Source organism: Dreissena polymorpha, chromosome 2 (genome assembly GCF_020536995.1).
Source record: "Dreissena polymorpha isolate Duluth1 chromosome 2, UMN_Dpol_1.0, whole genome shotgun sequence".
Lineage (NCBI taxonomy): Eukaryota > Metazoa > Mollusca > Bivalvia > Myida > Dreissenidae > Dreissena > Dreissena polymorpha.
The window spans coordinates 16,454,740-16,482,620 of NC_068356.1; the positions used below are offsets into that span (position 1 = coordinate 16,454,740).

Sequence of the window (27,881 nt, forward strand, 5' to 3'; positions counted from 1 at the left end):
CCAACCTAATAGATTGACATAAGTTTATATCAAGTTATCTATATTTCGGAAAACGCTTTCTTCGGATATAGACTCTTCCTGCGTAAAATTTAAATAGTCGATTGCAATATTTCGAGCATCACTATATTGATTAATTGTAACCAACCTGCCATTTAATTCTCCGAATAGGTACCATTTCAAAAAATTGAACAGCAATACATCTAAATAACTCGGTTTTTCTTTTTTCATCATTCGTTTGGACCATGGAGGTCGCCATTTTGGATGTAGCTTGCAAGGAATAATTCTATTAGTCAAAATATGCAATAGCCTAAAAACTAGCCAATCAGAGAACATGTATCATTTCGGTGGTTAACTTCCGGTGACGCTCACAAAAAGTAAACAAATTCTGTCAAAAAATATTAAATTAATATCGAACGGCATCATTTAGAATATACGTTTTGCATAACTTGATTTCAGATCTTAAGTTAAAGCATCCACTTTGCGTTCAATATTGTTGCATATTTCAGTCAGTATAAAGTGCTTCGTAATTAATAACATGTAAAGTTGGGCCCGTGAAAAAAAAAAAAAAAATATTTTATCGTTAAGGTAACTGGCGCTAGATTGGTCATTGTCGGCTCGGGTACTACTTACATGTACCCGGGTACTCTTTAAGTATACTAACATCGTTGTCGGCTATTTTTTAAAATAAATTATGTTCACATTTATGTCAATTTTCTGTTAAATGGCCTCAATATTATCGAAACTCGAATTTAAAAAGCATGTTGATGCAGTTTTTTTAAACAAGAAGTTTACTTAAGATAAACAATATCGTTTTACGGTAATCAGAAGCGCGTTTTACCACTTTACGATATCGGATTTTGGATGGGAATACAACTTTGGTACAGTCTTAATATCGACTGGGTACGTTTATGTATATTTACCGTACTCTGGGTATATGTAAGTATATTTAAGAGTACCTGGGGTACTTGTAAGTAGTACCCGAGCCAACATTGAACAATAGACAGTGTTTTTTTATGGCAATTTCGGCCCCATTCCCCTCAAAAAAGAGTATATATTTTTCCCCGATTTTGTATTATTTTTTTTAGAAAGAACTCTCTTATAATAAATATTTATTTCATAACAACTAACAAAGTATATAACAAATTAATAATATAATATGATTTTGAATTATTATAAAGAGTTACATTAAATTAGTATATCCCAAATCAGTGTACTTTTCATATGATGAATTTCATGCTTTTCCCAAAATGACCAGGAAAAGGCCTGATGTATCTGCATATATTGTCAGGGATTTCAATAGACGCAGAATCCTGGTTTGACGCGAGCAATTTGAAAATGACTCGTTTTTTACCCGACCATTTATTTTGACGCACCGAAAATTTAACCCGCGCGTCAGTCAGTTTACATCTAACCATATTTCCATGATGTAAATCCCTTTATGCTTCTGATTGACATTCATGCCCCAGTATTGGAAACTCGGTCAATACATGGAGGGGATACCACAGGCTTTGTTTATCTTATCTAATCTCTTCCAATAAACATGTCATCGTTTAAAGAGTGCGTATGCGCATTATTTGGGAAATTAGAAGCACATGTATATGCCGTTAAAACAATTCCTTTGAATTATGGTGCATAATCCATAATTCAAACAAAACACCTTTGACTAATTGCTTTGTAAACAAAACGAGCAACTATTAATTGACATACACTCAAAGTTTCTTTTTGGCCCGTATTATAAATTGTCAACACTTATATCCAAACTGCGAGTTCAACAATTGTTTATATTGGAAAGACCAATTAACGCGACAACGAACACGGCACCGTACTTAGTTACACTTTTTGCGAAATAAGTTTACACAATACAGCACGTGGTCATGAAAGTTCAAAGCAGCCCTTTGAAGTGGCGCCGATTAGCGGGTAGCGTCTAGCGAATTGAGAACTTTAAATGTATTTCAAGTGACGTCATTGACTAATGTAATTGCTTAAATCGTAACCGTTACACAATCGTTTGTGAACTGTGTTAACTCGGCTCGGATTAATTGTTTGTGAAAGTTGTAATTCGGTATTTAAAAAGTACTTTAAAGACAGTGCCGAGCATCATCATCACACCTTTATGGTGAGCAATTGATTACTTTTGGCGAGAAAGTTGTGAAAACGATACCCGTATTACAATTTTATGCGGCAACACTTCAATTTCAGTACATGTATATTTCATCATGTCCATTTATAAAACTGAAGCATATCGTTTTTCTACAGCCACATTATTTGCTGGTACAAATTTCGATCAACAGCGTACACCAATCACTATACATGAATGCCTTGTAAAACCCGTGTTTCAATAAGAGCGCGAAATTGTTGCTGTCGACTGTCACGCATGGAAAGCGTGCGTGTTGCAAAAGTCTTGTACCTAAATTGCAACTCGGTACATGTATTTTTTAGAATGAAAAACTCACAGTGGAATAAATAAACTCAATGAGAAAGTCCCTTTAAAACTTAGAAAAAATACGTCAATTTACGACTCATTCAACAACAACAACTACATTTTTGTTGGCCAATACATTTACCTAAGAAGTGACACTTGTGAATAACTGCAAGTAATTTATAGTGAACAAAAGTAGTAATAATGCCAGTTAAATGAATTATAAATAAGTTGATACCAGTAATAAGGGGAATTAAGGGGTTAGCAATAGTATTACTTATAAAAAGAGTATGATATTACTTGTGTTCCTTTATATGAATCATTTTGTATGCAAATTATGTCATTATTTTTTTTTAAATAAAACAGACAAAAACACAATTCTTGTACACCTATTTTTGCGCTTCAAAATTGACCCCAACATTTTTCAATTTGACTCCTCAAAATTTCAGGCCAGGGGTCATTGACTCCTTGTTTTTAAAATCTATTGAAATCCCTGATTGTGTCAATATTTGATGATAAAAACATTCCAATTTGGTCCATTTTATTGATTAAAAAATGCTCAAATTTGCCATTTTATCGAGTAGAAAGTCCCAATTAGACTCAAAATGGCTAGGAATACTGAGAGTTTGCATGAAGGCTAAACTGTCTGAAACTAATGTTGAAAAAATCATTGGGATATATTTTAGAAACAGGACAGAGAAAATCAGCTGTGAATATAACATTCATACATACATGTGTATTCATATAATAAACTTCATAACATATAAAAGAGTGAATTTTAATTTTCCCCTTTTCCTAAAAAACGAAGCGTTTTTTCCCTTTGGACGGGCCCTGCCACCATTCCCCTATTTGTGAAAAAAACACTGATAGAGCGCTACTGGCTTAACACACAAGGGACTCACTTGGCCTATGGACAGGGTTCTCAATAAGAGCTGGCCAAATCGGCTGTTTGAAATCAGATTTTGGCCGATGAAAATCACTCAGATTCGGAAAATCGGCAATCGAGTTTTCGAATTTTGCCTGTCTTTTCAGTTATTTTGGTCCTTTTTTTGCTATTAAGCAAAACAACAACAACAATGAAAAGGCGTCAAAAAGCAGTCAAATATTTGGACGTTATTTTCATCACATGTTGAGTTTTTGTTCCCGATTGCTTGTGTTTTTTCTGTTAATGCAAAGTTTTTGTTGTTGTGAAAGTTTGTTTTAATTCAGTTACGTTTCAAGCTAGAAGTGTCACGCAAAATGTGCATGGTAGACGGACAATCTGGCCTTTTCTGCCCATTCCTGTAGGGCCAAATTTCGGCCCCATTCAATCCCAATCCAAGAGCTTTTTTCATTTATCTTTTGTTAGTTAAAAAAGCTAAAATTCTTAAAATGCACAAAAAATGCTCAAAATCGAGTCAAATTTAAGTGCCTGGTTGACCATTAAAATAGCCATAAAATGGCCCAAAATGCAGGAAATCAAGTGCTCAATTTTACAAGTTTCAGGGAGAGCATGCCCCCGCTCCCCCTAGAAGGCCTGTTGGTATCTTATTTTGGCCTGTTGGCTCAAAAGTTATTGAGAACCCTGTATGGATATGCAATATAACTCATTATCACGTATATTTTTTAATTACCCATAAAAGAAAAGATAGGCATGAACCAGAGTTTGTGACGTGAAGTCATGAAAAAAATCTGCGCAGCAATAACATTAATAACTTTAATAAAGTTTTGTTCTAATATAATGCTTTGAGCTTTTTTGTTAGTTGGGAGTTAGATTATTGCAACTAGACCCAAAGTTCAGTGGTACCTTTTATAAAAAAAATTATAACACGAGCCAGACTTTATTTGAATAGTAAATGTATTAAAGAATTTCAATCACAACCGAATTACAATTTAGTAAAATTAAAGAAAAGAAAGATTATGAACTTACCAAATTTAAAATAACATAAAATTGGCAAAGTTAAGCATACCACATGACATTGACCACACAAATTTAAGAATCTCAAATATATTTATTCTTATATGTTGCTGCATTTGCTGGTGTTTTACACACATTGGTGTTGTGTGACATTTGTTTTTATTTCTTATTTATTTTCTTCTTTTGAAAACGCCAGTACAATCACGTTAATATGTAATACAAATGTTAAAAATGTTGATATGAATTGTAGCTGGAAACTGATGCCATATTTACTATTCATTTTAAATTTTGCTTTCCAGGTAAGGCACAATGCCTGATAAAGGCAAAGAAGCAGAGAAACCAGAAAAGAAGAAAAGGGCCGCTTCATCTTGTTCAGACAGTAGCAGTAGGTCAGTTGCCAGTCAGAGGCTATACATTATCATCACAACTTATTCGGCTTGAATGTGTCAAATATTATGCAGAACTTCTAAGTGTTTGCATAATGAGTTATCCTAAATATTATGATTTTACATAAAAATCTGAAATATAAATAGTCTTTAACTTAAAATTGTCATTGATTCAATGTGTGTTTGTAATAATTTGTCAACTTTTTACAGTTCCTCCTCTAGAAGTCGGTCTCGTTCCTCGTCCTCTGACAGCAGCTCATCCGGCAGCTCAGGTTCCTCTCACTCCTCCAGCTCGAGCTCGAGTGGCTCTGACAGCAGCGCAGAGCGTGGGAGACCCAAAGACCAGGCCCGCACACGAAAGAAGTCTGGTGGAGAGTAAGTTTTTTTCTGGATTTAGTAAACTTCTTTACTGTGTCCAATAGTATTAAATTGTTTCTTTACACAGGCATTCAGTTTAATGTTTAAAGGGTGTTTTTTGAATGTCGTTGACTTGTGTCCTTAAGTCACTGTCAAACAGATGGCTCCACATAAATAATTCTACCAAACTACCTGTTAAATAATTGAAAAAGAGTGCACCCATATAGCTTTGATAATAAATGCACATGACATTCACATGCTTGCTCATTTAATATGAATTTAAAGTTTCAAATGATCAAATATTTTTAAGGCACAAGTCTGAGCTTCTAAACAGGTTTTCAAAATTGACCATAAATGCAGACAGAAATGCATCAAAATTATAGCAAAATGCTTTATTTCTCATGTTCACTAACCTGTAGTAAAGTGTTGTCACTTTAGCAGTATTGCTTTAAGAAATACATTCGACAGATACATGAACTTTTTAGCTCACCTTTGCACATCATGCTGATGGCACGCTTTTATGAGGGCCTTTTTCTGTCATGAATCATGAATTGACAGCTTTTACATTATTTACATTCAAGAGGCCACATTTATTGTTTAATCTTCATGAAATGTTGTCAGAGCATTTGTTCTTATGATACCTCAGCCCAAGTTTTAAACTGGGTCATGTGGGTCCAACAATTAGGTCAGTAGATAAAAACTTCATTAAGACTGAGGAGGTCAGACTTGTCAAATCTTCATGAAATTTGATCGAATGATATCTACTGGTAAGCAGAGTTAAAAAAATTGTTTCACAGGACCGTTTTTCTACTATGGCAATAGTGAATCCTTCTAAACTCTCTTCAAGTCAAATGTTTGGTCCAATCATGATGAAACCTGCTCAGAACATTTGTATTTATTATATCTTGGCCTGAGTTTGAAAATGGTTTTGTTGAAAAAATTGCAACCAGGGTAGCGGGGCAATTTTCCTTGTACGTCTATAGTGAAACATTGTTAACACTCTTCAAGTCACATATACAGTGTACAGTGCCAGACAAATAAAATAATATTTGAACCAGATTTAAGATGAGATGTTTATATTAGGCTAGATTAATTATCCATAACAAATGGCCAGTATTTGCATGAATGGTATATACACGTTAGGGCTGTTCATTCTGGCTTTTCTTTTTTAAAACATAAATGAGTAAACATATATTTAAAAGGCAAACATGTATTTAACAGGCAATAACACATGTGGCAGTAATTCTATGCATGATGCATGGTATGTGTTTGTAAGGGCCTTCAATTTTGGTTTCTTTACTTTGTTATTAACTAATTTACAAGAAGTACCCCATTGTTGAACAAGATTGCTGCCAGTTGGCATGGATGGGTCTGGGTTATTTGTTTTGTGCTATAGTGAAATCTTGTTATACCCCCACAAGCAAAGTTTAGGGGGGTATATAGGAGTGAGCATGTCTGTCGGTCGGTCTGTCAGTCCATATTTAGTGTCCGCTCTCTAATTCAAGTTGTTTTCATCCGATCTTCACCAAACTTGGTCATATGTTGTGTCTAGATGATGTCTATTTTCAAATATGGGTCATGCCGGATCAAAAACTAGGTCATGGGGTCACTTAGTGTGTTTAAAACATTGAGCATGGTGTCCGCTCTCTAATTCAAGTAGTTTTCATCCGAGCTTCATTTAACTTGGTCAGAAGTTGTAATTAGATGATGTCTTGGTCAAGTTGAATATGGATCATGCCGGATCAAAAACTAGGTCATGGGGTCACTTGGTGCGTTTTAAACATTCAGCATGTGATCTGCTCTCTAATTCAAGTAGTGTTCATCCGATCTTCACCACACTTGGTCAGAAGTTGTATCTAGATGATGTGTAGGTCCAGTTTGAATATGGGTCATGCAGGGTCAAAAACTAGGTAATAGGGTCACTTGGTGCGTTTTAAACATTCAGCATGTTGTCCACTCTCTAATTCAAGTAGTGTTCATCCGATCTTCACCACACTTGGTCAGAAGTTGTATCTAGATGATGTGTAGGTCCAGTTCAAACATGGGCCATGCCTGGTCAAAAACTAGGTCACGGGGTCACTTAGTGCGTTTTAAACATTGAGCATGGTGTCCGCTGTTTTTTGTGAAAACAACAGCAAAATATTCTGTGTCAATGCGATATGTGGGGGTATTCGTCACGTCTGTGACAAAGCTCTAGTTAATACTGTACATGGATGGATGTTCAGACGGGCATCCAACTCCTGAAAATAGGTTGCCCAGCAAAAATTCTATGAGCTCCAGGGCCCTCAATCCATTTTAGGGGAAGCGGGTCGCTGCCCATAGCAGGGGGAATTTTCGCGGCGTTTCCCTTTTTAGGGGATTTTTTACTTACTCTCTAATTATTACATTTGTACATGTTTGCACTATATTCATTGCTTATTTCATTATTAAGTATGTTTGAAAAGATTAAATAAAAATAGAATTGAGATATAATAATCAGGAGACATCTATCTATCTATATGGTGAATTTTTCGCCCAAAAAGGGGAAAAAGTATACTTTTCAGGGGGGGAATGCGGCCGTGGATTTGACAGATTGAGGGCCCTGAGCTCAGTGCTTTTTTAATGCTTTATATACATTTTGTTTTTCAATATTGTTTTTTGTTTTAACATACACTGTCAGTTCAGACAGGTTTTAATAAAAGTAAAGTGATTTTACATATTTTGTACATTGTTTTTACTTACAGTACAGCCAAAGCGGCACAAACATAATCCCCGGCTACGCCACGGCCAGATTATTAGTCCGCGGCGGCCGAATCGTGTGTTCACGCGGCGTATCGCCGTGGCACTCGGCATCGATCCGCGCAACGACGCCGAGTCTGTATTAACCTCGCGTACTTTCGCGGAGTAAATCCGCCGCATACGCACGCGGCGGATCGAGTGAAAAGATATCCACCTACATGTACATACATGTATGTGTAGCGTAGAATTAATTACGCGCAACTGTTTATGTTTCGTTTGATTATCATTATTAAATTTGTAATCCGAAACACACTTCCGAATTTTAATGCTAACGCGTCCTTTGGCAAATTCTAGCATCAAATAAACAGTGCTAAAATATCCTTTGTTTTATAAAAAGCGCGCGAAAATTATGCAGACATGTAGAACGTCGTTTGGAAAGTTTGGGTGTATTTTGTGTTGTAAAAATACATGAACATCACGTCAGGCGTAAATCGCGTGTTCAGTGGAGAAAAAAAACGCCACGATTAGACGTTATTTCATCATCTCTATAAAAAGTAACAAATGCCAAAATGTCTTTGATACTTAAGGAAATATCGAGAATGTTTGTGTATCGTAAATATTTACCAGCATTTGCTTTAAAACTGGAATATACGGGATTATCGGGTAATTAGTAGCGATATTAACTGTATAATATGAACAAAATAAAACGTGTTTATATACGCATATTCAAACAATAGTTATAATAAGCTGATAATTAACAAAACTACAAATACGTCGTCACCGTCTTGATTATTGATGTGGCTTCAAACTGCTAATTTTATCAGCTAAAATATAATAGCGGAATCAACATGCAATTAATTTATAAATCCACCATATGCTGGAGCCTTGACCACTTGTATGTGCGAAAACATAATTACGTGACCTTGCTTGTGTGTGAAATACATACGCCACGGGCGGGAAACAAACTTAATAATTGGCCAGACACATTAACTATGCTTACATGTATATGCTAATACAATCCGCGCACAATAAATTTATTATGATTTTAATTATTATTATAATTGTTCTTTCAAAATTTGTAAACTACATGTAACTAATAATTTAAAAATAAAAATTCATGATCGCATCGACTCGGCATCATGTCGCGGACGGCGGCATGCCTCGGCGGACAGATGCGAAGTTTCGCGGCGAAATGCGACTTGCCGCCGCATACTGACGCGGCTTCAACGACTGACGCGGCATCGACTCGTTTTGCTTTGTCGCCACGGATCGCGAAATACGTTTGTTTCGCTTTGGCTGTACTGTATCATTTATGACCAGATAATTTTGTTGTTATCAGCAATTTCAGCAAAGCTAAACAGGTCCATCAGACTGTTCATATTTCTTAATGTAAATCTTACACGACGAGAAAACTGTCACAACATCATTTTCATTCCTTGTGCAACTCAATATTTAAACTGCATACTGTTCTCATCATTTGTTAACCAAGTCCCATTTTCCGGCCATCTAAGTTGAAACTCACACTTACTTTTAACATTGATCTTACTCCTAAGTGTATTTGCTTTTTTCTGAAATGTTTGGCTTTTCTGGCAGAGAAACTCCTAGAATAAAATGCCACATTTTAACAGTTTTGTTACGCCATGTGGGCAGCCATTTAGGAAAGAAATGTTACAGCATCTGCCACCATTAGCTGATTCACTTTATGTTTATACGATGTTATGTAAGACTCCATTTAATGGACTGTGACTATTTCATGCCAGAGGGGTGAAAGTATTGATGACTCCAGCACAATTTATCGCATAATTAATAAGAACAGCATTATCAAAAAGCTTTTCACCTGGACGGAGTACCGGCTTTTAAATTTCAATCTTTGGGCGTAATAATTAGTGGACCCCAGCAAGTGTGAAACTGTTAGTTTTTATCCATTCTCTAGCAGTCTTTGTTTGTCCAATCATTATGAAACTCCCTAAATACATTTGTGTAACTTAATCTTTTGCCAAGTTTGAAAATGGTTTTGGTTCATTTAAACACATGGCCACCAGGGAGTGAGGCAGTTGTCCTTACATGTATTCACTACAATGTAGTAAGGCAATTTTTGCCTTATACGTCTAAATTGATACCTTGTTAACACTTGAGAAGTCACATGTTTGCGCAGTCTGAATAAAACATGATAAAAATAATGGTACCATTGTTTACCAACATGACCCCAACCTATAAACAAGAGCAGACCACTGTATCAAGCATTTTGACAAAATTATGGCCCCTTTTACACTTGGATAATTTAACATTTTGCTTAAGTTGCCTTAACTTCTTTATTTATGATCCCATTTTATTATTACTTCGACAAAACAACACTTACCTGAATACCACAATGGATTCAACCCAAACAATACCCCACGCCCCTACCCAGAATCCCTTCCCCCCCCCCAACCTTTCCCCCCATATTTTTTTTAAACATCATCTAATAAATCAACCCCACCCCACATTATACCCCCCCTCCCACCCCCCTTACCCCCCCCCCTTACCCCTCCCCCCCCACCACCCCCTACCCCCCCCCCCCCCCCCCAATTTTTTTTTAAACATCTAATAAATTACCACACCCCACATTATACCCTCCTACCCCCGCCCCCCACCCCCCCCCCCCCCCCCCCCCAAAAAAAAAAAAATAATAATTTTTTTTTCCTTTTTTTATTTTTGTAATATCGTCTAATAAATTATTGAATATGAACAATTTCCCAATGATGGCTTACGTTATACTGTCAAGCACTCGAATAGTCGAGCGCGCTGTCCTATGACAGCTCTTGTTAAACCTTAGATTGAAATGTTCAAACTGATGAACGTCACGAATAAAGCAATGTTCTTGAATACCAGAAATACCTCTATTAATGAATGTTATCTGCATCTTTGAAAAAGGGGATAGGGTAATCACTTTCTAAAAGGATAATAGATTATTATGTGTGTCCTTTTTCACAAAATACATTTTTCAAAGACCTATAAAAATACATATAGGTCTTTGATTTTTATTATGCCCCCTTCTTCAAAGAAGAGGGGGTATATTGTTTTTGGCCTGTCTGTCATTCTGTCTCAAAACTTTAACCTTGGTAAAAGTTTGATAACTTTTGCAATATTGAAGATAGCAACTTCATATTTGGCATGCATGTGTATCTCATGGAGCTGCACATTTTGAGTGGTGAAAAGTCATGCAAGGTCATCCTTAAAGGTCAAAGGTCAAAATCAAATATCATTGTATTTTTAGGCCCCCGGATCAAATGATCCGGGGTATATTGTGTTTGGCCTGTCTTTCTGTCTGTCTTGTCAGTCTGTCTGTCTGTCTGTCTGTCTGTCTGTCTGTCTGTCTGTCTGTCATCAGAACTTTAACCTTGGTTTAAGTTTTGCGATATATTTTGCAATACTGAAGATATCAACTTGATACTTGGCATGCATGTGTATCTCATGGAGCTGCACATTTTGAGTGGTAAAAGGTCAAGGTCATCCTTCAAGGTCAAAGGTTAAATATATGGCTTCAAAGCGGTGCAATTGGGGGCATTGTGTTTCTGACAAACACATCTCTTGTTCTTTCCTAAAACTTTACCCTTCGTTAAAGTTTGGTCATGACTTCTTGAATATTGAAGATAGCAACTTGATATTTGGCATGCATGTGTATCTCATGAAGCTGCACATTTTGAGTGGTGAAAGTTCAAGGTCAAAAGTCAAAAATACAATCCAAGGGAAGTAAAAAACTTTTAAAGGGAGATAATTGCTAAACCTGCCAAATGATATATTGAAATTTTATTTTAAAGCGGCACAATAGGGGCCATTGTGTTTCTGACAAACACATCTCTTGTTTTTTTAGCTCACCTGATTGCTCAGGTGAGCTTTTGTGACCGGTCTCCATCCGTCTATCTGTCCGTCCGTCCGTCGTCCACATTTGGTATGTAAACACTCTAGAGGCCACATTTAATGTCCGATCTTCATGAAACTTGGTCAGAAGATTTGTCCCAATGATATCTCGATCAAGTTCGAAAATGGGTCATGCTGGGTCAAAAACTAGGTCACAAGGTCAAAAAACAGAAAAACCTTGTAAACACTGTAGAAGTCACATTTTATGCCCAATCTTCATGTAACTTTGTCAAAATGTTTGCCTTAATGATATGTAGGTTGAGTTCAAATGTTGTTCTGTTCCGTTGAAAAACATGGCTGCCAGTGGGCGGGACAGTTTTTCCTTATTTGGCTGTAGAGAAACCTTGTAAACACTCTAGAAGTCACAATTTTTGCCCAATCATCATGAAAGTTGATCAAAACATTGGTTTTATGGATATCTCGGTCAAGTTCCAAAATGGTCTAGATCGGTGAAAAAACATGGCCGCCAGCGGGTGGGGCATTTTTCGCTATATGTATATAGTGAAAACATGTGAACAGTCTAGAGGTCACATTTTTGGCCCAATTTTCATGAAATTTGGTCAGAACATTTTTAGCTCATCTATTTTTTGAAAAAAAATTATGAGCTTTTGTCATCACCTTGGCGTCAGCGTTGACGTTGGCGTCGGCGTCCGGTTAAGTTTTGCGTTTAGGTCCACTTTTCTCAGAAAGTATCAATGCTATTGCATTCAAACTTGGTACACTTACTTACTATCATGAGGGGACTGGGCAGGCAAAGTTAGATAACTCTATCGTGCATTTTGACAGAATTATGTGCCCTTTTTACTCTTAGAAAATTGAAAATTTTGGTTAAGTTTTGCGTTTAGGTCCACTTTTCTCAGAAAGTATCAATGCTATTGCATTCAAACTTGGTACACTTACTTACTTTCATGAGGGGACTTGGCAGGCAAAGTTAGATAACTCTGGTGTGCATTTTGACAGAATTATGTGCCCTTTTTACTCTTAGAAAATTGAAAAATTTGGTTAAGTTTTGTGTTTAGGTCCATTTTATTCCTTAAGTATCAAAGCTATTGCTTTCATACTTGCAACACTTTCTAACTATCATAAGGGGACCGTGCAGTCAAAGTAATGTAACTCTGACTGGCATTTTGACAGAATTATGTGCCCTTTTTATACTTAGAAAATTGAAAATTTGGTTAAGTTTTGTGTTTAGGTCTACTTTATTCGTACAGTATCAAAGCTATTGCTTTCATACTTGCAACACTTATTAACTATCAAAAGGGGACAGTGCAGGCAAAGTTATGTAACTCTGACTGGCATTTGGACGGAATTATGAGCCCTTTATACCTAGAAAATTGAAAATTTGGTTAAGATTTGTGTTTTGGTCCACTTTGCCCCTAAAGTATCATAGATATTGCTTTCATACTTGGAACACTCACAAACTATCATAAGGGTACAGTAAAAGGACAAGTTGCATAACTCTGGTTGTCATTGTTACGGAATTATGGCCCTTTTTTGACTTAGTAACTTTGAATATATGGTTAAATTTTGTGTTTCGATCCACTTTACTTCTTAAGTATCAAGGCTATTGCTTTCAAACTTTAAATACTTTCATGCTATCATGAGGTTACTGTACCTGGCAAGTTAAATTTTACCTTGACCTTTGAATGACCTTGACTCTCAAGGTCAAATTATTAAATTTTGCTAAAATTGCCATAACTTCTTTATTTATGATTAGATTTGATTGATACTTTGACAAAACTACTTTTTTTTTTTTTAAGATCATCTCACAAATGACCACCACACCCTCACACTATACCCCCACCCCCCCCCCCCACCCCACCCCCACCCAATTTTTTTTTTTTTTTTTTTTTTTTTAAGATCATCTCACAAATTACCACCACACCCTCACACTATACCCCCCCCCCCCCAACCCCCCCAAATATTTTTTTTTAAAGGTTATGTTTTGGAATATAATGTAATAAATGTCCACAACCCCACACTATACACCCCTCTTCACTCCACCCCTCCCTCCTTTGTGATTGTCAATGAGAGTCTCTTCACCTTTAAAAAGAAAATAGATGAGCGGTCTGCACCCGCAAGGCGGTGCTCTTGTTTTCTTTGATATGAGAGTCGAGTTTGAAAATGGTTCCGGTCAGTTGAATAACATGGCTGGCGGGGGGGGGATGGGGGCAGTTTTCCTTATTTGGCTATAGAGAAACCTTGTAAACACTCTAGAAGTCACAATTTTTGCCCAATCACCATGAAAGTAGTTCAAAACATTGGTTTTATTGATATCTCGGATGAGTTTGAAAATGGTCCAGATCGGTGAAAAAACATGGCCACCAGTGCGCGGCATTTTTCTCTATATGTATATTGTGAAAACATCTGAACACTTTAGAAGTCACATTTTTGGCCCAATTTTCATGAAATTTGGTCAGAACATTTGTTTCCTTGAAATGAGAGTTGAGTTCGAAAATGGTTGTGGTCAGTTGAAAAACATGGCTGCCAGTGGGCGGGGCAGTTTTTCTTATTTGGCTATAGAGAAACCTTGTTAACTCTCTAGAAGTCACAATTTTTGCCCAATCATCATGAAATTTGGTCAAAACATTGGTTTTATTGATATCTCAGACGAGTTTGAAAATGGTCCAGATCGGTGAAAATAAATTGCTGCCAGTGGGCGGGGCATTTTTCTCTATATGTATATAGTGAAAACATGGGAACACTCTAGAAGTCACATTTTTGGCCCAATTTTCTTGAAATTTGGTCAGGACATTTGTTTCCTTGATATGAGAGTTGAGTTTGAAAATGGTTCCCGTCAGTTCAATTACATGGCTGCCAGGGGGGGGGGGGGGGCAGTTTTCCTTATTTGGCTATATAGAAACCTTGTAAACACTCTAGAAGTCACAATTTTTGCCCAATCATCCTGAAAGTTGGTGAAAACATTGGTTTTATTGATATCTCAGACGAGTATGAAAATGGTCCAGATCGATGAAAAAACATGGCCGCCGGTGGGCGGGGCATTTTCTCTATATGTATATAGTGAAAACATGTCAACACTTTAGAAGTCACATGTTTGGTCCAATTTTCATGAAATTTGGTCAGAACATTTGTTTCCTTGATATGAAAGTTGAGTTCGAAAATGGTTCCGGTCAGTTGAATAACATGGCTGCCGGGGGGGCCAGTTTTCTTATATTTATATTTATATATAGTAAAAAAGCTTGTGAACACTCTAGAAATCACATTTTTTGCCCAATCATCATGAAACTTGGTACAAAGATTGGTTTTATATATATATCACATAATTAATGCCATACTTATTGCCCTTAGATTGTCCAAATTTTCATTATTATACAAAATCCTTGTAAAAACTCTAGAGGTCACAATTTTGTTTCAGATTTTATGAATCTTGGTCATAATATTTATTTTTGTAAGCAAAGTTTGATGTTTGGTAAGGGGGGGGGGGGGGGGTACTCAAAATATAGGTCACCAGGTAAAATCTTACAAAAACTAAAACACTCCATATGCAAGAGTTTTGGTTCAATAATGATAAAACTTAACCAGGATGTTTGTCTGGACAATATCTAGGTCAAGTTTGACTTTTGGTAAAGATGGAATGAACCGACTCCTCTCAGGTGAGCGTACTAGGGCCATCTTGGCCCTCTTGTTTATTATTAGAGCAAATTTTCGTCCTAATCATTTAGATCAAACAAAATCCTGACTTGCAGGTCAACATAAATTATACATGTGTACATGTCGTAAGTTCCATGGAAATGGCTCAGTCATGCTTCTAACTGACATCACAATGTGTTTATCAAACACACCTGCTAGATGGCAGGGTTTATCGTATCTCAATGGCGCAAAATAATTTCATCTGCTTTAAACCTTTCATATGACAATTCATCCAAGTTTAGTGCATTTAATAAACCTGTAATTAAATGACGTTTTATATCTATATAAATTGTACAACTCTAAATATTTCAATACCTCAATTATGAAATGGCCCTCCTCAGTGAATTTGCTTACGTCAAATGGTCTGATCAAACCACTTGCTTTGGTATTCAAATATTTAATGCCCTACTCTTGAGTTGTAAAAATATATCAAAAGGATGATTTCAAAATGGTTGGGATAAGGTTACAACCATTCGATTTGGCAATTCTAATTTATTATTAACATACCGGTAATTTCTAATTATTGCCTGGTATAATTGTTTGTTCCATTGAGTGTCAGGCATTTAAATTAAAACCTATTGCATTTCTTTTATTACATGTTTTACACGTAAAACATGCATGCAAAATAGCCCCATTGAATTGAAATAGACTCAAATTAAAATACGATTTTTGTTATCAGTTTGCCATTTTGAAATGCCTTTAAGATCTAATTACATGATCTTTAAGCTCTTGTTCAAAACTATTAACTGTGAAGTTTATACAACAAATATTACATTGTAGAAACAAAAATATATATATGGGGAGCATATAATTGCCAATTTGGGGTTCCTTACTTACTTCAGTCACACTTTTGTTACTGTTTATCATAGCGTCTTCAATATTTTACTGATCTCTTACATATTTGGCATGTAGGTACCTTGCATGGACCTCTACCTTTTGATGATGTTTGAGGTAACTGGGGTCAAGGTCACTGAGGCTAATAATTGATTTTTCCATCACAATTTTGTTACAGTTTCTCATAGCACCTTCAATATTTTTCCAATCTCTAACATATTTGGCATGAAGGTACCTTTCATGGAGCTCTACCTTTTGATGAGGTTTGAGGTCACTGGGGTCAAGGTCACCAAGGCTAATAATAGATTTTTCTGTCACCATTTTGTTACAGTTTCTCATAGCGCCTTCCATATTTTACCATTCTTTTACGTATTTGGCATGTAGGTACCTTGCATTGACCTGTACCTTTTGATGAGGTTTGAGGTCACTGGGGTCAAGGTCACCAAGGCTAAAAAACGGTTTTTCCAACACAGTTTTGTTACAGTTTCTCATAGCGCCTTCAATATTTTACCGATCTCTCAATATTTGGCATGTAGGTACCTTGCATAGACCTCTACCTTTTGATGAGGTTTGAGGCCACTGGGGTCAAGGTCACAGAGGCTTGTAAAAGATTTTCTCAAGGTCACACTTTGGTTACAGTTTCTCATAGCGCCTTCAATATTTGATTGATCTGGTATATATTTTGGGATGTAGGTACCTTGCATGGACCTCTACCTTTTTGATGATGTTTGAGGTTACTGGGGTCAAGGTCACTGAGGCTAATAATAGATTTTCTCAAGGTCACACTTTTTCCTCACAGTTAAACAATATATTGAAAAGCATCATTGGGGAGCATCCATCAGTTTTACTGATATCCTTGTCTTACTTCAAAATGTTTTGAATAAAGAATAAACATGTACATGTCTTTTGATAGAACTAGACCCATGGTTATGTCTTAAACATTTTTTCCATTCATTTTTAGCGCATCTGAGCATACAGTGCTCATAGGGAGCATTAAGTATACTGTTATCATGTCCGTCAGTCTGTGTGTATGTGTCCATTAACTGTACAGACTTACAGATCAAGTTCCAGTTATTTCCAGTCCGATTTTTATCCAAAGCTATTGGGCCTTGGACTAAGAAATTTTCTCTAAAATAGCAGTTTTCTGCACTGTTTAGCTCGACTATTATATATGAAATATATATAGTGAAGCTATCCTACTCACCTTAGCTTAAGCATCTGCCTTAGCGTTAGCTTCTGCGTTAGCGTGCAAATATTAAAGTTTCATAGAGCAGACAACTCTATCAAGCTTTTTGTCGTAATTATGACCCCTTTTCCACTTAGAATATGCAGCAAATGTTAAAGTTTGCGTACGGCCCCAACAATTTTCAATGTCCCTTGACAAATTGCTTTCATATTTTGCATACTTGTTTACAAACATGACCCCCAACCTATAAACAAGAGCAGACAACTCTATCAAGCATTTTGTCATAATTATGGCCCCTTTTCCACTTAGAATATGCAGCAAATGTTAACGTTTGCGTACTACCCCAACTATTTTCAATGTCCCTTGACATATTGCTTTCATATTTTGCACACTTGTTAACCATCATGACCTCAACCTATAAACAAGAGCAGACCACTGTATCAAGCATTTTGACATAATTATGGCCCCTTTTACACTAAGATAAATAAACATTTTGCTTAAATTGCCATAACTTCTTTATTTTATGATCACATTTTATTATTACTTTGACAAAACAACACTAACTTGAATACCACAATAAATTCCACCCAAACAAAACCCCATGCCCTTACCCAGAATCCCTCCCCCCCCCAACCTCCCCCCCCCAATTTTTTTTATAAACATCTAATAAATTACCCCACCCCACATTATACCCCCCTCTCACCCCCCCCCCCCCTACCCCCCCAATTTTGTCTTCTTCCTTTTTTTATTATTTTTGAAAGATCGTCTAATAAATTACCACACCCCCACATTGTACCCCCTCTCAACCCCGCCCCCCCCCCCCCCCCCCCCCCCAAAAAAAAAAAATTAAATATTTTTTTTTCCTTTTTTTATTAGCTCACCTGATGAGCTTTTGTGACCGGTCTTTGTCCGTCTTATGTCCGTCCGTCAACATTTGCTCGTAAACACTCTAGAGGCCACATTTCTTGTCCCATCTTCATGAAACTTGGTCAGAAGATTTGTCCCAATGAAATCTCGGCCGAGTTCGAAACTGGGTTGTGCCGGGTCAAAAACTAGGTCACTAGGTCAAAAAAGAAGAAAAACTATAAACTCTTTGGCTATAGAGAAACCTTGTAAACACTCTAGAAGTCACAATTTTTGCCAAAGCATCATGAAAGTTGGTCAAAATATTGGTTTTATTGATATCTCGAAAGAGTTTGAAAATGGTTGGGATCGGTGAAAAAATGGCCGCCAGTTGGTGGGGCATTTTTCTCTATATGTATATAGTGAAAACATGTGAACACAGTAGAAGTCACATTTTTGGCCTAATTTTTATAAAATTTGAGTTGAGTTCAAAAATGGTTCCGGTCAGTTGAATAACATGACTGCTGGGAGGGGAGCAGTTTTCTCATTATGCCCCCCCCCCCCTTTCGAAGAAGAGGGAGTATATTGTTTTGCTCATGTCGGTCCGTCCGTCCACCAGATGGTTTCCGGATGATAACTCAAGAGGGCTTATGCCAAGGATCATGAAACTTCATAGGTACATTGATCGTGACGCGCAGATGACTCTTATTGATTTTCAGGTCACTAGGATAAAGGTCAAGGTCACGATGACTCGAAATAGTAAAATGGTTTCCGGATGATAACTCAAGAACACTTATGCCTAGGATCATTAAACTTCATAGATACATTGATCATGGCTCGCAGATGACCCCTATTGATTTTCAGGTAACTTGGTCAAAGGTCAAGGTCACGGTGACCCAAAGCAGTAAAATTGTTTCTGGATGATAACTCAATAACGCTTATGCCTAGGATCATGAAACTTCATAGATACATTGATCATGTCTCGCAGATAACCCCCCCATGATTTTCAGGTCACTAGGTCAAAGGTCAAGGTCATGATGACCCAAAATAGTAAAATGGTTTCCTGATAATAACTCAAGAACGCTTAGGCCTAGGATCATGAAACTTCATAGGTACATTGATCATAACTCGTAGATGACCCCTATTGATTTTCAGGTCAAAGGTTAAAGTCACGATGAACCGAAATAGTAAAATGGTTTCCGGATGATAACTCAAGAAGGCTTAGGCCTAGGATCATGAAACTCCATAGTTACATTGATCATGACTCGTAGATGACCCGTATTGATTTTCAGGTTACTAGGTCAAAGGTCAAGGTCACGGTGACCCGAAATAGTAAAATGGTTTCCAGATGATAACTCAACAACGCTTATGCCTAGGATCATGAAACTTCATAGGTACATTGATCATGACTCGAAGATGACCTCTATTGATTTTCAGGTCACTAGGTCAAAGGTCATGGTGACCTGAAATAGTAAAATGGTTTCTGGATGATACCTCAAGAACGCTTATGCCTAGGATCATGAAACTTCATAGGCACAATGATCATGACTTGCAGATGAACCCTATTGATTTTCTGGTCACTACGTCAAAGGTCAAGGTCACGGTGACCTGAAAAAGTAAAATGGTTTCTGGATGATAACTTAAGAATGCTTATGCCTAGGTTCATGAAACTTCATAGGTATATTGATCATGACTTGCAGATGACCCCTATTGATTATCAGGTCACTAGGTCAAAGGTCAAGGTCACAGTGCCAAAAAACGTATTCACACAATGGCTGTCAAGGTCACGGTGACTCAACTTAGAAAAATTGTTTCCGAATGATAACTCAAGAATGCTTACGTCTAGGATCATGAAACTTCATAGGTACATTGATCATGACTCGCAGATAAAATAATGATAAAACTTGACCAGGATGTTTGTCTGGACAATATCTAGGTCAAGTTTGACATTTGGTAAAGATTGAATGAACCGACTCCTCTCAGGTGAGCAAACTAGGGCCATCTTGGCCCTCTTGTTTTTGAAAGATCGTTTAATAAATCATTGAATATGAACAATTTCCCCATGATGGCTTACGTTATAATGTCAAGCACTCGAATAGTCGTGTGCGCTGTCCTCTGACAGCTCTTGTTTCCTAAACACTTGCAGATATTGACTTTATTTTTTATGCCCCCAAAGGAGGCCATATAGTGATCGCACTGTCCGTCTGTCTGTCTGACTTTCCGTCACACTACTTTTGCCTTTAGGTGTGGAAAAATAATCATAACTTCTATATCGCTTCTGATGTAACCTTCATATTTTGTATGCATGTGTATATGGACAAGGCCTTTCCATACGTACACAAAATGTGACCCCTTTGAATTTGAACTTAGGGTCCGCGTTAGGTTTTGAAATCTGCTTTTAGGTTTTAAAACAGCTCTTGTTTGTGTTTTAATCATCTTACATGACTTGAACATCAAGTGTAAGGTTTGTTCAGGCCCATTGATTTTTTACAAAGTTACAGGCTTTGTACTTTACTATTATATAACAATATTTAGTTGATAGAGGTCTTGAAAAAAGAATGTTAAAATGTTTCAATCATGCCCTTGGGGTCAAACTGGCTATGCTTGATGCTTAAATTTGAATAACATGGCTATTATATTGGACAATAGATTTTAAATGGTTGATTAATAACACTCTTGCAAACTGATAGCCAAAGCACCTGCAGACACTGCCCCTGCCCAGATACATTGTACACTCTTGTATGCAAATTATCTTGTTACGGTAATTGATGGCCGCTGTTGTCCTAACAATGACTGATGAAAGAAAATTGTCTAAACTATAAACAAAAAATGCAGTGTGTACTTACTCATTTTCTTTCCATAATATGAATATTCAAATACAAATTTAGGATGTGAATAACCGGCCAATTTGAAAGTATTATAATATTGTAGTATTCATTCCCATCCCTGTTAAAAAGCCTTGTCTGTCATAGGCCACATTTATTACACAAACAGCACAAAATTTGCTTACAACACATCAGTTCCTTTGCGGCTTAGGTGAGCGACCAAAGTCCCTTAGACCTTTAATAAAAAAAATGTCCATGTGTCTGCCAAAGTTATAAAAAGCAACACAAATTATACAGATGTCACATGCTGATAGAAATGCTCTAATAAAGTTTCATCAATCCAGCTGTTAACTTATTTACAATTGTTGAAAAAATCTAATGAACAACACAAAAATCCAATGTCAGTCAGTGAAATTTTGTAAGTGGGCTCATCTCTATTCACCGTTGTTAAGTATTGTTTCTTATTCATGTCTTTGCTTATAGATCACCAAAGCGTAAAAAGAGAAGTCCAACTCCTCGGCCAACCAAAGTTCATATTGGGAAGCTAACACGCAATGTTACGAAGGAGCACATACAGGAGATCTTTGCAGTGTATGGCACCATCAAGCACTTGGAGATGCCTCCAGACAGGGCCCATCCAAACTTCTCCAAAGGATTTGCCTATGTGGACTTTGGAAGCCCAGAAGAGGCAGAAAAAGCTGTTAAATACATGGATGGAGGTATATAATGGCTCATGGCTTATAAAAACTTGTTTATATTTTCTGCAGTGCTTAAGCAAGGCCTTAATGGAGGGTTGCAGAACCCTACCTGCCCATTTGAAAATTGGTTAAGCTTAAATTTTGCGCAAGCATTTTGTAAATACTTGTTCAGTATCATACAAATGTTCACATCCTAATTTTTATTATGCCCCCTTTCGAATTAAAGGGTTTTAATTTTTATTAAATGATAAATAGAAATATTATTGTACAGCGGCACAGTAGGGGGCATCGTGTTTCTGACGAACACATCTCTTGTTGAATTTCTGTTAAAGAACTTTCACAATTGTCACTATGTCATGAATTTCGACTGCATGTTTGCAGGTCAGATTGACGGTCAAGAGGTGACTGCCCAGACTGTGTTGCCGCCCCGCCCAGCCACTCGTCCTGCACGCCGCAGTCCACCACCCCCACGGAGGGGTGGACCCCCAGGGGGCAGGGCCTGGAGACCCTCGCCACCTAGATATAGGGACGAGAGGAGGAGGTATATTGTTTCAGCAATAGCATCAATTAGTGTCAATATAGATTCTGTATGGCCCCAAAAGAGGGCATATAGTGATCGAGCAGTCCGTCTGTCTGTCCTTTGCGTTAAGGTTTCGCGTTTATGTTTTGAAAAATGCTCATAACTTCTATGTCCCTTCACATAGCAACTTGATATTTGGCATGCATGTGTATCTCATAGAGCTGCAGATTTTGAGTGGTGAAAGGTCAAGGTCATCCTTCAAGGTCAAAGGTAAAAAAAACATGTATCAAAGCGGCACAGTAGGGGGCATTGTGTTTCTCACAAACACATCTCTTGTTTTAATAAAAAAATGAGTATGTTAACATGTACACTTTGGTGTTTAATTCTTAAAAAACTGTATTTTAATATTAATAAAATTATTTATTAATAAGTTTCATGAAAATAATTATCTTTAGCAAGTATGTAAAAAATATACTTTTACTAAACGAGGTTATAACTTACAAATTGAAGTAAAAGTATGAAGTGTTATTTTTATTAGCTCACCAGTGCACAAGGTTCTCATTGTGGGCTCTTGTGTGTTGCCTTTTGTCCATCATGAGTCGTGCAGCATCAACATTTACAGTGTTTGCAATATAAAGGCCAAATCCATTTTCCAATCTGCATGAAACTAGATCACTACATGTGTCCCAATAATATCTTGGACGAGTTCGAAATGGTTCAGGTTGGTTGAAAAACAATGCTGCCTGGGAGCAAGGCAGTTTTCCTTATAAGGCTATAGTAAAACCTTTTAAACACTCTTAAGTCACATTTATTGTCAAATCTTCATGAAACTTAGTCAGAACAAAAGCTCTATTAATATCTTGGAAGAGATTGAAAATGGTCCTGGTCTGTTCAAAACATAGCTGCCAAGTGGCAGGATATTTTTTCTTTATTTGGGTTTGGTAAACATTGTTAACACTCAAGAGTCACATTTTTATGCCCACTAAGGAGGGCATATACCGGTAGTGATCAGACTGTCCGTCCGTCTGTCCGTCACACTTTGCATTTTTGTTTCGAAAAATGCTCATTACTTCTATGTCGCTTCAGATAACAATTTCATATTTAGCATGCATGTGTATATGGACAAGGCCTTTCCATACGCACACAAATTTTGACCCCTATGACCTTGACCTTGAACTTGGGGTCCGTTTTAGGTTTCGAAAAAAGCTCATAACTTCTATCAAGCGTTTATAGGAGGCATAAGTCATCCTATGGTGACAGCTCTTGCTTGTTCAATCTTCATGAAGCTTGGTCAGACCATGTGTCCAAATGATATCTTGGAAGAGTTCAAAAATGGTTTTGGTTGGTTGCAAAACTTGGCCGCCAGGGGGGCATGGCAGTTTCCTTATACGGCTAAATTAAAACCTTGTTGACAGTCCCCAAGTCACATTTATTGTTCAATCTTAATGAAACTTGGTCAGAACATTTATTTTACGTTATCTGGGCTGAGTTTGAAAATGTTAATGGTTCATAAAAAAAACATGGCTGCAAAGGGCGGGGCATTTTTCCATATATGGCTAAAGTAATACCTTGTTTACACTCTAAAAGTCACATTTTTAGTGCAATCTTAATGAAACTGAGTCAGAACACGTGTTTTAATGACTTCATGGTTGAGTCTTATGGTTTGTTGAAAAAACATTGCAGCTGGGCAAGGTCTAAGGTCGAAAATACCAGCAGGGCAGTTTTCCTAATGTGACTTTAGTGAAGAATTTTATTTGCCAATCTTAAAGTAACTTGCTCAGATCATTTGAAATCTTGGCTGAGATTGAAACTGGGTCATGTACGCTTAAAAACTAGGTCCCTATGCCAAATGAACGTGTTAATACTCAAGTTGTCACTTTTTTAGCTCACCTGAGCACAACGTGATCTCGCGAAATGGTGAGCTTTTGAGATCATCTTTTGTCCGTCGTCTGTCGTCAACAATTGCCCTTGTTTACACTCTAGAGGCTACATTTATTGTCTGATCTTCATGAAACTTGGTCAGAAGATTTGTCCCAAAGATATCTTGGTCGAGTTCGAAACTGGGTCATGTGAGGTCAAAAACTAGGTTACTAGGTCAAATAAAAAAAAAAGCTTGTTAACACTCTAGAAATCCCATTTATTCTCAAAATCTTCATGAAACTGTGTCAGAAAATTTGTCCCAATGATATCTCAGCTGAGTTCGAAAATGGTTCCAGTCAGTTGAAAAACATGGCGGCCAGGGGCGTGGCAGTTTTCCTTATATGGCTATCAGGGTTTTTTTTAGAAAAAGGGGAAGACGCTGGACGCTGCGTAAAAGGGGAAAATAGAGCACGAAAGAGACATATTTAGAGAAAAATAAAAAATAATGGTTTATTTCAATGTTTATACATGTAAGTAATCTACAGATTCTGTTTTCACGTTTACATCTAGGCTCTTTTATAACCCGGATAAAAATTCGACTGGTTTCTGGTAATTAATTGATGTAATACCCTACTCGCGCAAGGCCCGAATCCAGTGAAATAGTCAGGTGATTATTGCGGTCAGTTTCCATGACGTATTTATTTCATTGCTATATTTAGAATCACTGGGGTTCCCAGTTTTGTGTGTTCGTCGGGAGAGAGAGAGAGAGAGAGCGAGATCGTGGTACAAATTGGATGAGTGTCGACTGACCCAAAGGAAAAATATCTTTGAGGGCAAAATATTATATTTTGGGGAAAAATGATATTCTTAGAGGGGATATTGTATTTTTGGGGGGAAAAATTCTGGTAGGGGAAGATGCCGAATATCGGCTTCACTTTCTTAGTAAAAAAACAACAACCCTGCAATGGCTATAGTAAAACCTTGTTAACACTCTAAAAGTCTTATTTTTAGTCCAATCGTCATGAAACTTGGTCAGAACATTTGTTCTAATGATATCTCAGCGGAGTTCTAAAATGATTCTAGTTCATTGAAAAACATTGTCTCCTTGGGGCAGAGCAGTTTTGCTTATGTGGCTGTAGTAAAACCTTGTTAACACTCTAGATTCTAGAAGTAACATTTAAAGTCCAATCTTCATGAAACTTGGTCATATTATTTGTCTCAATGATAGCTTGGTTGAGTTTGAAAATGGTTTCAGTCTTTTGAAAAATATGGCTGCCAGGGAGCAGCAACTTGGTCAGAACATTTGTTCTTATGATAGCTCGGCTGAGTGTGGAAATGGTACCGGTCCGTTGAAAAACACGGCCACCAGGGGGCGGGGCAGTTTTCCTTATATAGCTACAGTAAAACCTTGTTAACACTCTAGAAGTCACATGTTTAGTCCAATCTCTATGGAACTTGGTCCGAAGATATGTTCTACTGATAGCCTGGCTGAGTTCGAAAATGGTTATGGTTTGTTGAAAAACATGGCCGCCAGGGTAGCGGCAGTTTTCCTAAAATGACTATATTAAAACCATGTTGACACTATAGTTTAATGCGGATGTTAGTGCACAATGATGATGATGATGATTTTGATGATGATGATGGTGATGATTATACTGGCAATGGACTCAGAAACATTAACCACAACCCAAATATCTGATTATAATTATTGAATTAATCAAATTAATTATATCCATCACTTCAGATTGTTATCTATATTTATGCAGAAATTTAACATAGTGGTAAAGCAATAAACAACAAGAATTGTTACATATGAATCTTATTTGACTTTTCATTAACTTATCCTAGATTCCTACTCTGTGAAACTCATTTATACCTGTGCATGCATTGTTGACATGTTGTGATTGTGTAACACTCCTGGACACCATTCATAACATAGATTACAACTTGAAATGTTTTAGACCTACATTTTGTAGTCAGTCACTAGTTTGTGTGTGATAACCAAAGGTTTGTGATTTAAGCAGGTTTTTATTGATGTTTCAATTGGAAATATCTTTGCAAGGTGAGTCTTAAAATTTTGCAGGTTGTTTTAAAACACTGTCATTTTGGTAGTAAAAAAACAACAATGTATCACATCTTTTAAGAAGCACACAAAACTGTAAGGTTAAAAAGAAAAGTTGTTATGCAGTTGTTTTGCAAAAATAATGTATTTATGCTACAGATTTGTGTGCATTTAAATTACAAATAGTTTTGACAGTTGTTTTGATCTGATAACTTTTCCTATGAGAAAGATCAAGTGATAATTTGTACCTTAAAAGAAGATCAATGTTGAATTTCTAGTACATATTCTCATACTCATTTACTTCTTTATAACTGACTTTTATACATGATAACAATTCAACATATTGTATTTTATTAAGCAAAAACTATTTCATCAACACTCAATCTATTGAACAAGTACAGTTGTTTTCGGTACCTAAAAGTGTTCTTGCAAAACAGGTCATCCAAAGATGCTGAGACACTTTTCTCATAATCTCAGAACTGGACAACAATTTGTGGAAAATTCCGAAAAATGATATTCCATTATTAAATTTCGCAAAACAACGTTAACAACCCTTGCTTGATGTTAATACTACTCAGGTGAGTGACCCTGGGCCCTCTTGTTTAGGTGAGTGACCCTGGGCCCTCTTGTTTAGGTGAGTGACCCTGGGCCCTCTTATTTATTTAATCTTCATGAATCAGCTGGCACTTTTTCAAAACAGCTTAGTTCCTTTAGAACTCTGCTCATGGCAATCTTGTTTATAATTATATATTGATTGTGCTGTGTGTCCAGATCACCACCTCGAAGAACTCGCACCCCTCCCCGGAGAAGGTCTAGAAGCAGGTCCCCAGTGAGACGTCGACGATACAGTCATTCTAGCTCCAGCTCTTCAAGATGAACACACCAGACATAACCATGACTGCAAGTTGTAAACTAGGTCTTGAAACACGTCTCGAACAAAGTTACAGACGTTGCTTCTGTCTAAATTCGAGCTGCACATAGCATCTTAAGTGGAAGACTCTAGAAGAAATAGAAACATGTTGAGAACTTTAAACTTGAAACATTATTGCAAACTTGGCTGTAAGACCTTTTCTTAGTTCAAACATATTTATGTTAATAATCTGAGATAGGTTTACCTTATTATAATTTGAATTTACAAATTATTACATGTATGTATATATGGAAATTTAACAAAGGCACGAACCTCAATTATGTTTGACACACTCAGTAACAAAGAACAGCTCAATGTTTGCTTGAAGTGGATATTGACCAAACACGTTCTGTTTTAGCAATGGTGGATTGTCATTTAATACTTTAATACATTTAAACATGCTTTTCTTACATCAATTGTTAAGGTGTAAATACATTCAGGAATGTTAAGCAGAGGAACTTTAGTTGAGGAATGATGTTTTAAACATCCACTCCTTTTTATGCTAATAATAATAGATTTATCTATAAATAAACAATTCCAAGGTTTGTTTTATGTACATGTCTTCACTTTGGTAGTTAAGAGTACTGTTAGTTACAGTATTTGAAATAATGTACACAATGCAAGCTTGAAATAAAAATAAATAATTTGTCACTTATTATTTTTTGTAATGTCTGTTTGAAATAGTCATCATGTAAATATTTTTGTGTTACATGTACATATTTCCTACATTCTTCTTGTGTAATTGTGATGTAGTTTTAATGTAATAAAGATGTTTACCTATATTTGGCGTAAGTGTACTTGTAGAATAATTAACC

The 27,881-nt window shown here is 36.7% G+C and overlaps 2 protein-coding genes across 8 annotated transcripts in view; one reads left to right on the forward strand and one right to left on the reverse strand.

Annotated features, from left to right (window-relative positions):
• Positions 1 to 535, reverse strand: part of LOC127866009 (protein-lysine N-methyltransferase EEF2KMT-like) — a 29,538-nt gene extending 29,003 nt beyond the window's left edge. Inside the window, exon 1 of one of the 3 annotated variants that reach the window (XM_052406197.1) lies at positions 146 to 535. Coding sequence is in view for 1 of the 3 variants with exons in the window: in XM_052406194.1 (XP_052262154.1) it covers positions 146 to 256 (111 nt within the window). In the remaining 2 variants the exon portion in view is untranslated. The remainder of the gene's footprint in view (positions 1 to 145) is intronic. The other 2 variants (XM_052406196.1, XM_052406194.1) reach the window with 2 other exon arrangements.
• LOC127866019 (RNA-binding protein with serine-rich domain 1-like) lies at positions 307 to 27,848 on the forward strand. 5 transcript variants are annotated; one of them, XM_052406252.1, is made up of 6 exons: positions 307 to 374; positions 4,616 to 4,705; positions 4,913 to 5,077; positions 21,500 to 21,735; positions 22,096 to 22,255; positions 26,928 to 27,848. In XM_052406252.1, exons 2-6 carry the CDS (start codon positions 4,626 to 4,628, stop codon positions 27,031 to 27,033), a joined length of 747 nt encoding a protein of 248 aa, XP_052262212.1. In that variant the 5' UTR covers positions 307 to 374; positions 4,616 to 4,625; the 3' UTR covers positions 27,034 to 27,848. The 5 variants fall into 5 exon arrangements, with proteins under 5 accessions (XP_052262212.1, XP_052262215.1, XP_052262213.1 ...); XM_052406255.1 differs by lacking the exon at positions 307 to 374 and adding an exon at positions 388 to 505; XM_052406253.1 differs by lacking the exon at positions 307 to 374 and adding an exon at positions 463 to 585.
• Positions 27,849 to 27,881: the final 33 nt, after the last annotated feature.

Excerpts from the sequence above, each read along its gene's own strand:
- LOC127866019 (XM_052406252.1), top strand. The coding sequence starts at position 4,626 with ATGCCTGATAAAGGCAAAGAAGCAGAGAAACCAGAAAAGAAGAAAAGG. Across the intron at positions 5,078-21,499 it reads CGAAAGAAGTCTGGTGGAGA|ATCACCAAAGCGTAAAAAGA; the intron begins GTAAGTTTTTTT and ends CTTTGCTTATAG. Across the intron at positions 21,736-22,095 it reads TGTTAAATACATGGATGGAG|GTCAGATTGACGGTCAAGAG; the intron begins GTATATAATGGC and ends GCATGTTTGCAG.